The 16883-nt window shown below is 38.8% G+C and overlaps 1 protein-coding gene across 1 annotated transcript in view; it reads right to left on the bottom strand.

Annotated features, from left to right (window-relative positions):
• The window catches only part of SDR16C5 (short chain dehydrogenase/reductase family 16C member 5), a 66749-nt gene that overhangs the window by 29658 nt on the left and 20208 nt on the right, over nucleotides 1–16883 (bottom strand). The window contains exons 2-4 of the mRNA XM_004697776.1: nucleotides 14692–14864; nucleotides 13379–13725; nucleotides 9507–9638 (exon numbers count right to left, since the gene is read on the bottom strand). Coding sequence (XP_004697833.1) covers nucleotides 9507–9638; nucleotides 13379–13725; nucleotides 14692–14864 — 652 coding nt within the window. The remainder of the gene's footprint in view (nucleotides 1–9506; nucleotides 9639–13378; nucleotides 13726–14691; nucleotides 14865–16883) is intronic.

The following is a 16883-nucleotide window of genomic DNA, read 5'->3' as shown; positions in this document are numbered from 1 at the left end:
TGAACAGAAGTTTCACAGAGTTTGAAATCTGAATGGCCAATAACATATGAGAAAATGTTCCCGATCATTAGCCATTAGAGAAATGCACATTAAAACAACAATGAGATACCACCTATCACCCTCAAAGATAGCCCAATTCAAAAAATCAGAAGCAACAAATGTTGAAGGAACTCTCGTACACTTCTGATGGACCAGTAGGTATCTACAGCCATTGTGAAATCAATTTGGCGATATCTGAAACAGATGGAAATTGAGCTATCATTGGACCCAGCCATGCCCCTACTGGGCATATACCCAGAAGAGGCAAGAAACAAATCATGGCCAGACATTTATGCTCCAATGTTCACCATGGCACAGTTCACAATTGCAAGGAGTTAGAAACAAGCCAAATTTCCGTCAACAGAGGAATGGATTAAATGACTGTGGTACATACATATGATGGACGCATCACTAAAAATCAGTGATAAACACATGAAGCACATGGCTGCATGGGAAGAACTGGAGGAAATTATGCTAAGCGAAGTAATCCAAGCACAAGAGGACAAGTCCAATATGAGTCCGCTGATGTAAGCTTTAAAAAAATGCAAAAGGGGCATAGGGAAAAAGTAAATGTATACAAACATTCCTAGGGTGACTTCCAGGTAGACCAAATCCAGGGACACATGCAGTAGCCAACTAAAAAAAGGAGGTGGGGTGGGGGGAGAAATGAATAGTGGGGGAACAGGGCACTAAACCACTGTCTCCCAGGGAAAGAGGAACCAGACTTCAACCTGGTGCTCCAAGATGTGAATGCAACATATCAACATGAAGCAGGGAACCAGTAGAGAAGGCTGAGGAGCCTGCCCCAATCACAACCAAGTGGACAGCCTCCATTCCCCGCAGAAGAATTTACTTCAGAGGACAGCACTGAAGCTACAGCTCAGGGAGAGGGGCATGTCTGATCAGAGCACACAGGATCAAATGAAGGGGAAGGAAGAGAGAGTGGAGCACATCCTGGATCACCAAGCCTTGAGGAGGATATCCCTGCTCAGAGAAGCCAGTGCACAGAGAGGATCATATAGCCAGCCCCACTACAAGACACGACATCCCTCACTGACCCATAGTGCTACTGGGGCACAACACTGGAGACATAGTGTGGGAATTGGACCCGATCTGACCCCACCACACGGAGGCAAAACACTAAGTGTGTGTAACAGAACAGCAAGGGAAGCAGAGCAAGGAAGTCCCGAGGGAGTAACAAGAATTGACTTTGGGGCCACAGCATGGCACCCCATCAAACTTGACCAAAAAATACTTCTGAAGGTCAATAAACAGACCTTGAACTATTTACAGGCTTTTCTTTTTGTGTCATTGGTTTTCTGTTGTTCTTGTTGTTTTTATTAGTGTTTTGTTCCTTTATTTTGCTCTATGTTGTTTTTGTGCATTTTATTATCTCTGCTGGTCTATCTAGATAAGATAGGTGGGATAAACAATCTGGAGGAGAAAACAAGAGGACCGATAGTTACAAGGGGACATGGGAGATGGGGAGGCGGGGGAAAGAAGTGGGTGTTAACAAACCCAGGGACAAGGGAACAAAAAGGGATCCAAAATCAGTGGCAAGGAGGATGTAGAAGGCCTGGTAGGGCTTGATCAAAGGTAATATAACCAAGAGGCATTACTGAGACACAAATCAAGGCTGAGCATGATAGTGGGACAAGAGGAAAGTAAAAGGAAATTGAGGAAAGAACTAGGAGGCAAAAGGCATTTATAGAGGTCTAAATACAGGCATGTACATATGTAAATATATATGATGATGGGGAAATAGATCTATGTGCATATATTTATAGGTTTAGTATTAAGGTAACAGATGGACATTGGGCCTCTATTCAAGTACTCCTTCAATGCAAGAACGCTTTGTTCCATTAAACTGACATACTATGATGCTCACCTTCCTGACACAATTGCTGAAGACAAAGCGGTTGCATGAGAAAATGTGGTGAAGAAAGCTGATAGCGCCTGGCTATCAAAAGAGATAGCATCTGGGGTCTTAAAGGCTTGAAGATAAACAAGCAAATATCTAGTTGAGAAACAACAAAACCCACATGGAAGAAGCACATCAGCCTGTGTGATCATGAGGTGTCGATGGGATCAGGCATCAGGCATTAAAGAACAAAAAATCATATCATTGTGAATGAGGGGCTGTGCGGAGTAGGGAGCCAAAGCCCATCTGTAGGCAACTGCACATCCTCTTACAGAAGGTCATGGGGAGGAGACAAGCCAGTCAGGGTGCAGTATAGCAATGATGAAACATACAACTTTCCTCTAGTTCTTTAATGTTTCCTCCCCTTCGCTATCATAATCCCCCAGTCTACCTTAAATATCCAGCTAGACCAGAAGGTGTACACTGGTATAGATAAGAGCTGGAAACACAGGGAATCAAGGACAGATGAACCCCTCAGGACCAGTGGTCAATGTGGCTATTCTGGGAGGGTGGAGGGAAAGTGGGGTAGAAAGGGGGAATCGATCACAAAAGATCTACATATAACCCCCTCCCTGGGGGATGGACAACAGAAAAGTGGGTGAAGGGAGATGTCAGACAGTGTAAGCTATGACAAAATAATAATAATTTATAAGTTATCAAGGATTCGTGAGGTGGGGGGGGGCGGCACAAGGGAGAGGAAAAAATGAGAAGCTGATACCAAGGGCTCAAGTAGAAAAAAAATGTTTTGAGAATGATGATGGCAACTGATATAGTTAAAGTTTATTGTGCCAACCTGGGGTTAATTGAAGGGCTGAGAGATAAATGGCTCAGTGAGCCTCACCTTTCCAGTTCTCGGGTCTCTTGCTTTCTGAAGGTCGGACCAGGATGCAGCTTCCTTAACCAGTTCCCTGCTTCAGCTGGCAAGGCTCACTTCCTGCAAGACATCCCTGAAGGAAAGCCACATGGACCTACCCCGATGCAGCCCTGGGTGTTGGAGCAGCCATGTGGAGACCACTGCCAGCACTGAGATGCTTACACATTCACTGACTCTGCTTTCCTCCTGCAGTCAGCATGATTGCATGTATTTTGTGATATGGAGGAGGACTTTGTGGATTAATGTCGGACATATAGGTTAATGTTGGACTAGTGGGCTTGGGCAGCACACTGGGTTGGGATGTTTTCTTGATGTGCACTTAACCTTTATATAAAACTCTCTCTTATATATATGAGTTTCTGTGGATTTGGTTCTCTAAAGTACCCAAACTAACACAGCAACAAATGAACACATGTGCTTGACACAATGGATGGATGTATGGATTGTGATAAGAGTTGTATGAGCCCCCAATAAAATGATTAAAAAAGAAGAAGAAAATTAAACTGCCCTTCAATTAATCCCACATGCGTTTATCGGCCAGGTTAGCACAATAAACCTTAACTATCTCAAGTCCATTGCATGTTGGGTGCAAAAGCAAGTCTGAAATATCAAGATCAGGGATTTAGGGTGGATTGGGTAAAGTTCCTCAAGGAAATTCTCATAGGACAAGCCTTGGAACACTCAAACAGTTATCAGATACATTGTTGTTGTTACTGGAAAAAAAATTATTTTTCCCTTACAACAACACTTCTCTTGGCATTTTTCCAATTAATGCAGCTTTTTATTTTCTTAAAAATTCTTCCTAATAATATTCTGTGGTTTTCCTGTGTCCGCTGAAAAATTCTATAAAGCTTACCTCTGTGAGATCCTCTAAAACAGTTGCAATAGCCTTTTGACCTTAACTCTCAGACTTAAATTTAACTAGTCTATCTAGTTCCTCCCCATCAGAAGGCAGTTTTGATTGGACTTTTCCTTTAAGGCACTCTTAGAATGGTGGTGTAGTGCTTACAAGTTGGGTTGCTAACTGCAAAGTCAGAAGTTTGAAGCCAACAGCTGGTCCTCAGAAGAAAGACAGGGTTTTCTCTTCCCATAAGGAGTCACAGGCACATAACACCTCCAGCAAGTAAAACAAAGGCAACAACACAAACCCTCCAGCAGCCATAGAAAAGATACAATAAAGATTAGAGTCGATAACAATGGACTGCACAACAGAAAAACAATAGAAAATAACAAAGGAAAATAAAGATAATCTATAAATATCTATTATTAGAAATTGAAAGGGTGATGTCACAACAGATTCAAATGAAATAACACTACTATGAAAGACTGTACTCCAATCAGTTTGATAATCTAGAAGAAATAGACAAGTATCTGAATACATCATCTACCCAAATTATTGCAGATGGATGTAGAAAACCTGAATTTACCTGCACACACGTATAGAAAAAACCATCAAGAAATTTCCAACCAAGAAAAACTCAGGACCATTAAGTTACAGGGGAATTCTATCAAGTGTTCAGGAAGAGCTGTCACTAATTCTACAGAGATTATTCCAGAATACTGAAAAGAACAGAAAACTACCAAACACATTCTATGTAGCTGGCATAACCCTGATTCCAAAACCCGGTAAATACACCACAAAGAGAAGAAACTACTGATCAACATCCCTCAGGAACAGAGATGCAAAAATTCTGGCCAATAAAAGTTAACAACATATCAAAAAAATAACTCATCATGACCAAATGGAATTCATATCAGTGATGCATGGATGATTCAACATGTGAAAGACATTTCATTCTACTGCATAAATAAGGTAAAGAATAAGAACCACATAATAGTATCAATAGATGCAGAAAAGCATTTGTCAATATCCAACATCCATTCCTAATAAAAAGACTCAATAAGATAAGAATGGAAGGGACACTCCTCAACATAATAAAGGCCATATATGAAAACCTAATGGCCAATATCACACTCTCTGGGGGAAAACTGAAAATATTTCCCCTGAAACAGGAACTAGACAAAGGTGTTCCTTATCATCACTCTTATTGTACTGGAGGTCTAAGCAAAAACCATTAGACAACAAAAAGAAATCAAGGAAAAGGAAAGGTGAAGTACTCACTATTAAACAAATATTTACATGTATACAGATAGTTTAATTTTATATAAAAAGAATGCTAAGGACTCTACAAAAAAGATTGTTGGAAACAATTGAGAGATTTGGTAAAGTAGCTAAATACAAAATCAACAAGCACAAATCAATTGGATTTATATAGCAAAGAGAGTTCTGAAAAAGAAATCAAGAAAACAATACCTCTTTCAATAGCCACAAAAAAGGATGATATATCTAGGGGGAAAACCTAACCAAAGAACCAAAAGTCCCGCACAAAGAAAGTTACAAAACATTATTACAAGAAACCAAAAAAACCTACACAAATTGAAGAATAGCCTGTGTTCATGCATAGGAAGGCTTAATATTGTGAAAATGTCAATCTACAAGTACAAAGCAATTCTGATCCAAATGTCAAATAGACAACAAATTGCCAATTTCATATGCAGAGGGACGAGGCCCAAGATAAGCAAATAACATCTCAAAAAGAAGAACAATGTAAGAGATCTTGCACTACCCAACATCAACACCTATTACAATCCACAGTTGTCCAAACAACCTGGTAGTGGTATAATAATAGACACATAGACAAATGGAACAGGATAGAAACCCCATAAATAAAAGTCTCCATCTACAGGAAATTGATTTTCAACAAAGTCCCTCCCTGCCACAACAACAACACAAAAACATTGAAAGGAAAGGAACACTCTCTCCAAAAATAGTGCTGGGAAAATGTGCTCTCCATCTGCAGAAGAACGTACATCTTGAAAACCATTTTGACAAAGGAGACTTTGCCTCCATTAGGGTCAGTTTTCATGACTGGGGAAGAAGAAGACCATCAGTTTTTCCATACAAAATTGTGCTAAAGTCACCCCAAGTCAACAAAACACTCCTACCATTGTGATAAGTGAACCTTACTGGAACTGCACATCAAGATTGGGGAAGGAATGTATATGTCTAGGAGCAGTCTATCTACAGTGACACCTCAGTTGTCGAATAGCTCCTAGCTTGAGCTTGACACTATTCGGAAGCAAAGTTTGAAAATAAGATTGGTCAGTGCTTCATAAGTTTGCTCCATAGCCCAACTGAAAATCCGACTTGAAAAAACCTGTCTGGACCATGAGTGAGTCACAAGTTGTATCTTGCTGAGGACACAAAGGAGTGGTGCTTTAGTCTAAGTACCACTCTCAGTCAGACAACATAAAGTGCTTCTATTAGTAAGTCAAAACAATCTTCATTGTGCTTAGTGATAGCAGCAGTAAAGCTAAGAGGAAACTGTTAGAACCATGATAGAGTTAAAGGAAGAAATCATTGCGAAATTTTAATCAGCTCACCACTTGTCTGATTTGGCGGCAGACTATAATATAATATCAACATTGGGGGAGAGGGAGGGAGTGATCAGAGCAGCTAATAAAGCTAAACATGTGAAATCGTTAACCAAGAATCAAAGAAGCCAGACCATCGAAGAGATTAAAGAATTACTGTTAATTTGGATAAATCAAAAACAACTTGATGGAGAAAGTGCATCTGAGACAGTGATATGCGAGAAGGCTAAAAGCCTCCGTTGTGAATTTCCAACTGTTATTTTGGGGCCTCGGAATTAGTTATTTGATTTTTTCCATTATTTCTTATGGGAAAAATATGTTCAGTTCTCAAAGTTTTCCGTATTCAAACATGAATTTAGAGTTAATTGAGTATGACAACTGAGGTGTCACTGCCCTTCTGATAGTAGGAAAATGGGGAGGAGCAACCATTTATTGGGGGTGGGGGTGGGGGGAAGCTTACAACAGTTATATAGAACTCAAGGGGAGAATATGCCTGGTTCTATATTCCTAATTCTACATTTTTAACCTACTTTCTGTCTAGACCTTGGTGACCCAAGCCATTTGCTTCAGACTACTGGGACTTTAGACTCTTCTTTAGAGGAGCACAACATCCCTCATAGGTCACATCAGAAGGACTTGTGGAAACTCCACTAAGTGAACTGGGCTTCACCTCAAGCTCACCTGTAGGCCCTGGACTTAAGGCTGAAATTCTCTAATATGAGAAGAAGCAGATGATTGCTATCCCAAGGGTATAGAACCGGCGTTGTTGGACTCTGATTCATTGTGCCTTGAGGGTGCCCAATAAATGGTAGGCCAGTTCTGCCATATACGTCATATTTCAATGACTTCTTTGTTTTATTATGACATATATTAATCTGGTAGGCATGACTCTGACACTGTCAGTGAGTATTATTCAAAGTTTTGCCCTATCTCTAACCCCAATATTTATGTAAATAATAACAAAGTTTTGACCTATCACTAATCTCATTATTTGTATAAATAGTGTCCAGTCACTTAAGGGTTTAACCTGTACAAGTCAAAATTTTATGTATTGAAGTTGGTAGCTGGCCTATACTTGTATAATTTCCATTTCTCAACTGTTTTAAATTTTATATCACTGACTACATTAAAGACACTATCAATAGAATTACCTTTTGCCCCAGTGGGATACCTCTGATGATGTCTTTAAGGTGAACCAGGGACATTTATAAAACATTTAATTCTAGCCCCAATGTAAGAACAATTAGTTCTTATGACATGACCTTGCTTGATACTTGCCCTCAGTAAGAGATTATTGACAATACGGATGCTATAGCAAAATGTGGTGAAGCAACTAGATGGTGTGTGGCTATCAGAAAGAATAACATCCAGGGTCTAAGCAACCATCTAAGTGAGACATCAGCTAAGTCCACATGGAAGAAACACACCAGCCTGTGAGACCCAAGAATTGTAACTAATATAATTTCATAACCAAAAGAGGGAATAATATCAGAGCTCAAATTGTGAGCACCTGGTTTGTAGAAGGCTATAGATGACAGTGGAATCCAAAATCAATTTACAGAGTCCATGCGTAGATTAAGCCTCAGGTAAATCCTCTCTGACCCTAGTGGAGGGATGTAAGTAGTCTTGCTATCAGACAGAGATCATTGTAAAATCTATGATGGCACATATAGTTAGATTAAATTGAAATATCTTACCACTTGATCTCCTTTTTGACCCATTGAAAAGTTGTTTGGTTTAAGGGGGAAAAAGTGAAGGGGAACTCCACAGGGATTAAGGCTCCCATGGATCCCCTCTGACCACAGACCAGGACTGTGACTAGCCTTGCTCTCATGCACAGTGCACTGGACGGTGCATTACTGCAGACACAATTGGGTTAAAATTTAATACCTTATCATTTGATATTGCTTTTGACCCAATTTGAATTTGTTCCAGTTTTTTAAAATCATTTTATTGGGAGCTCTCACAGATGTAGTAACAATTCATCATTCCGTTAGATCAAGCACAATTGTACAATTAGTGCCACCTCTGTTTCAAAAGATTTTGTTTCTTCTTTAACTCCTTGATAACAGCTCCCCTTTATACCCTTCCTCTCCCTTCCTTGTTTTTACTTTATATATTATTCTTATTATTACTTTCTGTGTCTTATACCATCCAATATATCTGTTCACCTACACTTCTGTTATTCATTCCCCTCCAGTGGGACTATACAGTCATCATTGCAATTAGTGCCTCCTTCCCCCATTCTACTTTATTGTTGATTAAGAATTTCCTCTTTTACTTTTTAATGCTATTTGGGCTTTATGTTGGTGGTGTTTTGTATGTTTTTCTGTATATGGAATCTATAGACATGGTATCTAGATTAATGGCTCCTTGGGGGTATGACAGGGGAGGTGTGGGGAAATAGGAAGCTAATAACGATGAATACAAGAAAGATGAAATTTTTCTAAAATTGATAGTGGTAATTATTGTACAACTTTTTAAGATATGACTGAACTATTGAAGTATGTGATAAGTGGATTATGTGCCAATAAAATTTTTTTAAGTACTTTAGCATTATAAAAAATTTACAGTCTAAGAAATTCACAGGAAAAGTTATACTCTGCTCTATAGGGTTGTTATGAGTTGGAATGACTTGATTGGAGAGACAGTGAGAACTAGACTAAGAAAAATTGTCTGCAGGCATCAAGTAATTGTGTTAGACAGTTAGATAGTTTAGACCTGGGGGGTGGGTAGGGGTAGGAGTGGGGACTTGGAATGGAACCTGATATTTTGGATAAGAAATTGACCAGAAAAACAACTCTACACAAGGTGACTAGAAGGTTAAGGGTGGGGAAGGGGAAGGACTCACAGGTTCAGGGAAATAAAGGGATGATAAGAAGGAAACCCAGCAGAGATGCAAGGCATTCAGACTGCTTCTGAACATCTGTGATGTGTACTGAATCTTTCCTATGCCTCACTGACCCTCTGTGCGCTCACTTGCAATAAAAATGTCTGTGTTTTGCTGCGTCTATGTCTCTTGACCCAAATTCCTTCTCCCAAGAAGATGAAGCCCTGAGGATTCAAACCAATTTGGGACCCACTGTCACAATTGCAGAGACAAGTTTAAAAAATGTTTTGTTTGGAATAAGTCTCTGCATGTACACACTGGAACGTACTTTTGACAATATTTTTGACTTACTGTTGTAAGTTTCATAATCACTAATAAGAGGAAATTTTAAAGGGAAAAAAATTTACCCAGAAATGTGACAAGGTATTTATGAGGAATGATTTTTCTATCATATGATCCGGAATATCAAGGAACATTTTTCCTGTCACCATTCCAGCATTGTTAATGAGGATAGTTACATCACCAACTTCTTGTTTAACCTGAACAGAGGAAAGCAAAAACAGAGAATTAATTTGAAGCACCGTATTTTCCCTCCTTTTGTACAATTAGAATTAGACATTTACTTTGCACTTTTTATGTGGAAAATTGGTCATTTTAAAGTAACTATGATTAAATACATTTTTAAAAAACCACTTTGACACTTAGATTTTGTCATTTCCTTTTGAAAATCTAGATGCTTTTTATAGAAATTACCTATTGTTGAAATATTCCACTAATTGCTATTTCAGTTTTGGCCTTGACCTTTAATTCAGGGTCAGTGTGATTAATAATGTTGTAAGAGGGGGACCATGAATGTCTTTCTCAGATGGTATTTAGGTCTTCCATCAGCAAGCCAAGGATTGACAAATACTTCTCTTGGGTCACCTTTAAAACCCTCTGTAAGTAGAATGGTAGAAGATCTACTGCATTTCCTCTGTTGCTTGGCCGTTTGGCAGGAAGACATCCCTAACTCCTATTTTCTCTCTATAGATGTCTGTGGTACAGTACATTATGTCTAAAATATTGCCACAGAGCTAATAATTACCCATGGCAATTATTTCCTTGAGTTTCACAGCTGTGATTGTGAAACTTATTCTAAGTTATGTTTATTGTTCTAAAAACGTTCTGTGTTCTTCTCTGTTGAGTTCCCTACCTCACCTATTTTTATTAACCACAACCCAATCTGCCATATTCAGGGTGTGTGTGCTTCCAAATAATGATATTCTCTAGTTTACTATTTTGTTTCAAGTGTCATATCTATAGATGACACTGATAAAGCAGGTCCAGGGGTAAGACATAAACTGTACGTAACAAACAATGACTGTCCTCTCCAGTAGAACTGGCTCCTCTGTCTGAAACAGCCAGGACTTTGAACCAGTCCTTTCCAGTTCAACCCCATGATAAAAAGGGCTATTTTCATTTCCATCCGGATAATACTGAATTGGAACCTACAATTTAACTAAATCCTTCTTATTTATAGATACCCAGGTGATTCTTAGGTATTCTGATTAAACAAAGACATCAAAATATGAAGTTATTGTTCCTTGATATAAATATTTTATATGTATACATAAGAATCACATTAAGTATCTTGTTAAAATGTAGATTTTGAATCATTATACTTGAGTGGAAGGCAAATTCTCAGCAGGGGATTGAAACAGAAGGAACCAGCTTAAAACCATAGATAAAGCGATATGTTCTTTGTTTCCCAAAAAGAGGCACTACCTACTGTGATTGGGTTTTGTTAAGTTCTGGTACATTCACTGCTATGTGCCACCCAAGTGGTATGATATGGGGATACCAGGCAGATACTGTTGCTGATGTAGTAGATTAGAACTAGCTATACAAGGAGAAGTTAATATTTTTGAACTGAGGGTGTTAGTTTCCTCTACTTTGCAGAGAGGCAGAGAAAATGAAAGCATTCATGAGATTTGTACGTGAGATATTTCATTGGCTTGAGGAAAGAACGAACAAGGGCTAACTCTTGACCAATGAGGGAGCCAAGACCAATAACACACAAGGAGATGGAATATTTAGCATAAGAAAGTGCTGAATACTTAAGATACACCTAGAGTGGTCAGATCACCATAGCCCTCTCTAAGAAGAAGCTCTGATACTCTAAGGACACCAAAACCAAGGGGATTTATATGGAGGCCATTTCATTTCCATTGCAGCTGTCAGAAATAATTAGGAAAATGTCCTAATTTATAAGTGATGAGCCAGAGGTTCTGAGAAATCAATATTTTGTCATATGACACCTGACTTTTGAAGAAAACAACAGCATCTTGGGATACTTAATGTCTTGGGAATGTTACTATTCTCTAGTCAAAACTATTCTTATTATGAGAAACAAGAAAACAAACCTCATGAAGCTGCACCTGCGCATGCATGCACACACTGAGGTATTAATGATTGGTCATTGGGAATAAAATGAAAATCTTGTTATCTCTAGTGTCTGGGGTCTTAAAGGCTTGACGGTAAACAAGTGGCCATCTAGCTCAGAAGCAACAAAGCCCACATGGCATAAGCACACCAGCCTGTGCGATCACAAGGTGTCGAAGGGATCAGGTATGAGGCATTATCAGATCAAAAAATCATATCATTGTGAATGAGGCAGGCAGTGCGGAGTGGAGACCCAAAGCCCATTTGTAGGCAACAGGACATCCCCTTACAGAAGGGTCTCGGGGAGGAGACGAGCCAGTCAGGGTGTGATGTAGCAATGATGAAACATACAACTTTCCTCTAGCTTCTAAATGCTTCCTCCGCACCCAATATCATGATCCCAATTCTATCTTACAAATCTCGCTAGACCAGAGGATGTACACTGTTACAGATAGGAACTGGAAACACAGGGAATCCAGAACAGATGATCCCTTCAGGACCTGTGGTGAGAATGGCGATACTGTAGGGTAGAGGGAAGGTGGGTTCAAAAGGGGGAACCGATTACAAGGTTCTACATATAACCTCCTCCCTGGGGGGAGGACAACAGAAAAGTGGATGAAGGGAGACGTCGTACAGTGTATGATATGACAAAATAATAATTTATAAATTATCAAGGGTTCATGAGAGAGGAGGGAGTGGGGAGGGAGGGGAAAAAATGAGGACCTGATGCCAGGGAGAGGAAATGTTTTGAGAATGATGTGGGCAATGAATGTACAGATGTGCTTTACGCAATTGATGTCTATATGGATTGTGATAAGAGTTGTATGAGCCCCTAATAAAATGATTTTTAAAAAAGAAAAAGAAAATCTGGTTATCTCAATAAAAATATTTATTTGTTAACTAGACTTTTATTTTTTTCAGTAACTAGACTTTCATGTTAGAAATTTAACCGTTAAAATATGTCATTACTATTAAAATTACCCATGATTTCAGGAGTTTGGATAATGCCTGAGCTTGGTTGAAATTTTTGTAGATAAGAACTGAGAAGCCCAGGTGGTGAGGCTTTGTCTAACATACTTTGGACACTTTAGCAGCTATATGATATTGGACAAGTTGTTCCTTATTTCCTGCATTTGTAGATGGGAATGATATTAATGACATGCATCTACTATGATTGTGTTGTATTGTTCTTACGTATGAAGCGCTTAGATTTATAACTATGCAAAATTTCAGCATTGCTGTTAAAGAACATGACATAGACACAGGAAAGATTTGACTATTATTAACATACTATTTATCATGATTATTAACATACTATTTATCGAACAAATATCAGTAAGCTAAGCCTAAGAGGAATTTGAATCTAGAAATATGCTAAATGTTTTATTGTTTGTAGCCTAACTACATAACAACACTGAGTATGCAACAGAATAAAGAAAAGAAAGCCAAGTATAAAGTTTAAGTGATCTCGAAGACACATAGTTCAAGCCTTTTATTTTATAGGTGAAGAAACTTGAAACTAAAGAGAAATGTCTTGGCAAAAAGTATAAAGCCAATTTGTGGCAGAGCTAGGATGGAGTCCAGGTTTTACTCAGGGTTTTTTTCTTGAAAGGAAACCAGTCGCCATAATCATAAAAATAACAGTTGGGCAATGATGGGCTCAGAAGGGTTTTTGGATTCTTACCTGTATTGCCGGGAGCCATCCCCATTGTGGAAGACACAGGTAAGATTCCTGATACATAGACTCAACAGGAGAAGGCGTTTAGCATGCTCATAATAACCTTCTCTCATTCTTTCGTTATCAAAATACATACCAGATACAAAATTTTTCTTTGATATAAAATCAAATCCAGCTTACCTGGTTCGCAACACTGTAGACCTCTTGCCTGTTACTGCAGTCACAAGTATAGGTGAATACTTTCACACCACCATTTTCCTGGACTTGTCTACTTGTTTCCATGTTGCCTTCTTTATTAATGTCCCAGAGAACTAAAATGGCTCCAAGACGGGCAAATTTAATGGCCAGCTGTCTCCCGAGTCCACTCCCAGCTCCTGTTATAAGTACAATTTCTCCAGCCACACTTTTCTTCCTCTTGGGAATTATCATGTAAACTAAAGATTCTGACAGGTAGTATAGAACTTTTCCCAAGATCTGGAGAGTTTCCAGAAATGTTTCCATTTCAATTAAGTGACGAATGGTATGTCCTAATAACAAAAAAGGTAACTGAAAAATCAACTGCATTATGACAAAATTACAAATGTATATAAATATTTTAGTATTCATCTTTGTGACAGTGGTTTCCTAATCTATGTATTTTAGCAACAACTGTGAAAATAGCTGAATTCTTTTTTTTCCTTGTATAAATTATTTTTATTTATTATTGTAATTAGATCTTCACAATCAAAGTTGTCTTTTTACCATCTGTGTTTTGTTAACGTGAAATAAAATTGTAGTTATAAGCAAAAGTTGGTTGCATAGGGAACAATAGTATATTACCTTGAACAGAAATAAAAGAATTATTTGTTTTAAAATGCAGGATTTTGTTTGCTACATAGCCTTTTCACCTAGCAATTACATCACAAAAATTTTAATTTCAAAAGCGAAAATTGCTTGGGCTGTTGGAACGTTAGAGAGTTGGAATGTCTAAGCTTCTTAAAGAAAAAGAAACGTGCTCTGTATGTGTTCCCTGCAAGAGGGAATTTAGATTTACAGTTACATGGAAATCATGTACCAGACTCCTACCTTACCCAGTGCTCGTCACAGCCTCAACTGAGAGCTTTTGAGGAGTCCTGCTAAGTGTTTGTCTCATCATGGAAGCACACATCACGGAAGCACAGATTTGCACATATACATAACATGATGATAGAAAATAAGATTTAGTGAATTAGATTTCTAAATTTCGGTTCTAAGTCTCCTTGTCGATACCAGTAGATAAGTATGCAGGCAGTAAAGCTAATCAAAGAGATGCAGACAGCAAAAACATACTCAGCGGTTTGGGAGGTAGACGAGGGGAAACAAAAGCACTGATCAGCGTTACTAGAATCAGTAAGGACGTTAAACTGCCGACAATGAAGTCCTCCATGCTTGGTTTTCTGCACTCTCCCCAGCCACTCCAGACCGCGCAGGAGATCTCCCAGGAGTCTCAGTCCCCACTGCAAACGCCTCCTTACTGGGCGCTTCTCCCCTGCTCCGCAGGGCGCCCGGGGAAAGCCTAGGGCGGAGGCCGGTGGGGCCGCTGGGCCCTGGGGACCAGGGCGCGCTGCCCCAGCCCCAGCTCGCCGCCTCCTCCCAGCCGCTCGGCAGCCCCGGGTGCCTGCTGAATTCTTCAGTTATATCAGCAACTCTGTTAACCACAACCTTTTGACTTTACTTTTATGGTCTAACCCCACTTGACCTTCATGAAGGTAGGTTGTAGATCTCTAGGGCAGCATTACAGTTAGAGACATTAGATAATCTTTGAGGAAAGCAAAGACCTTAGATGCTCAGTCTGGTCATTCTTTTTTTTACTATAGTAATATATTTGATGATATCATAATTCATAGAAATTTGATTTTCATTAGGCAGTTGATCAATAATATGGAAAAACTATTGTAGTGCAGATAAATTTTTGTACATTTTACCTGATCCTCACAATATTCCCCTGAGCAGAGTCAAACCAAGTATGTCATCAAACAGACAATGCCAGGAGCAAGAACAGTCATGTAGTGTGGCCTTTCCCAGTCTAGCAAGCTGTTCTTGTGGCAAGTGCGTCCCTTTCTCAGAGTAACCCTGAAAACGTCAAGAAAGGATTTCTGTTTGGGGCAACACTCTCTTGACTTTTGGTAACATTCGTAAGCAATAATATCATGTAGAAATTAGATATCGACTTCTAAAACTCCCCAAATGAAACAGACTATGACCATTAAAGTAAATCGCAAACACTAGCACCATGGTAACGTTTACAGTTGATAATGCAGTGTTACAAAGAGTATTTAACAATTGAGGTAATGATCACACAAGTAATAACGGTGTGAATGGACTTTTAACTCACACTAAAAACTATAAAATATTGCTGAAATAAATTAAGGAAGACCTACATTAATAGAAAGACATTGTGTGCTCCTGGCTGAGACCTAAATCTTACCTGCAGAAACTGTGCACTCCAACAGAATAGGTGTCTGTCCTGACAGATGAATGCAAGCTAATCTCTTATATTGGCTGCTATCTCTTAAATTATTTTGCCTACTTCTGTGTCATCATCTGGTGATGTCTACACATCTGCTAGATAGTGGTGTGGCAATAGCAAGAGTGTGACTGTGTTTCACCCATGTTCCCATTAATGCAGTGATTAACATCAACTCAAACTCCCTGCCATCAAGTTGATTCGAATTCATAGCGACCCTATAGTTCCTGTCATTCAACAGTTTCTTCATTTTTCACCTGTTAAAGTGACCCACAATAAAGGATTGGCAATCACATGATTGTAATAGGCAGAATCCTGCCATATTGTCATTCACATTCCCTGAAATATGTACTTCAGTGACGAGAACAGAAGGATGGACTTGGCACCAAGAGGCAATTATGAAATCCAGTCGCTAACTCAGTTAAGCAACGTTATGCTCAGAGTGCATTGACTCTCTCCAATTTTTCTAACAAACATTTGTTTCAAAACAAAGAAAATACCAATATTACAAAAGAATTCCAAGAACATATACTTAGATGCAACAATTGTTAGCAACGGAGTATATTTGCTTTCCTTCTCTTTTTTAAATGATATTTTTGTGGGAAAAAATATGCACAACATGAAATTTTCCATTTTACCCATTTTAAACCAATTGTGCAAACATCATCATTTGTTTTAAAACATCACCCTAATGGAAACTGTCCATTAAGCAACAACTCATCATTATTCCCCAAGGTCCTTGGCCATATTAATAACCAATTGTGTCTTCAGTTTTGTATAGATAAATATTTCATATCGTACATATGTACATAAAGTACAAAATTTGCACTTTAGTGAGTGGCTTCTTTCCCTTGGCATAATGTATTCAGAGTTTATATATGTGGTAGAATATAAAAGGGCTACATTCCTTTCTATCCCACTGCTATTGAGTCCATCTTGACTCAGCAATTTTACAGAGAGTTTCCAAGTTTGTAAATGTTTACAGGAACAGAAAACCCGCAGCTTTCTTCTGTGGAGTGGCTAGTGCATTTGAACAAGTAAGTTTCTGTTCACAGTCCGAAACTGACCCCACACTGATACCAGGGCCTTTTTTTTATCATTTTATTGGGAGCTCATACAGCTCTTATCACAATCCATACATCCATCCATTGTGTCAAGCACATTTGTACATATGTTGCCATCATCATTTTCAAAACATTT

This window comes from Echinops telfairi, unplaced genomic scaffold (assembly GCF_000313985.2).
Source record: "Echinops telfairi isolate 266 unplaced genomic scaffold, ASM31398v2 ScPeMD7_1;HRSCAF=3_0, whole genome shotgun sequence".
NCBI lineage: Eukaryota > Metazoa > Chordata > Mammalia > Afrosoricida > Tenrecidae > Echinops > Echinops telfairi.
Note: the sequence above shows the minus strand (reverse complement) of the source record. Positions and strands in the feature narration are given on the sequence as shown.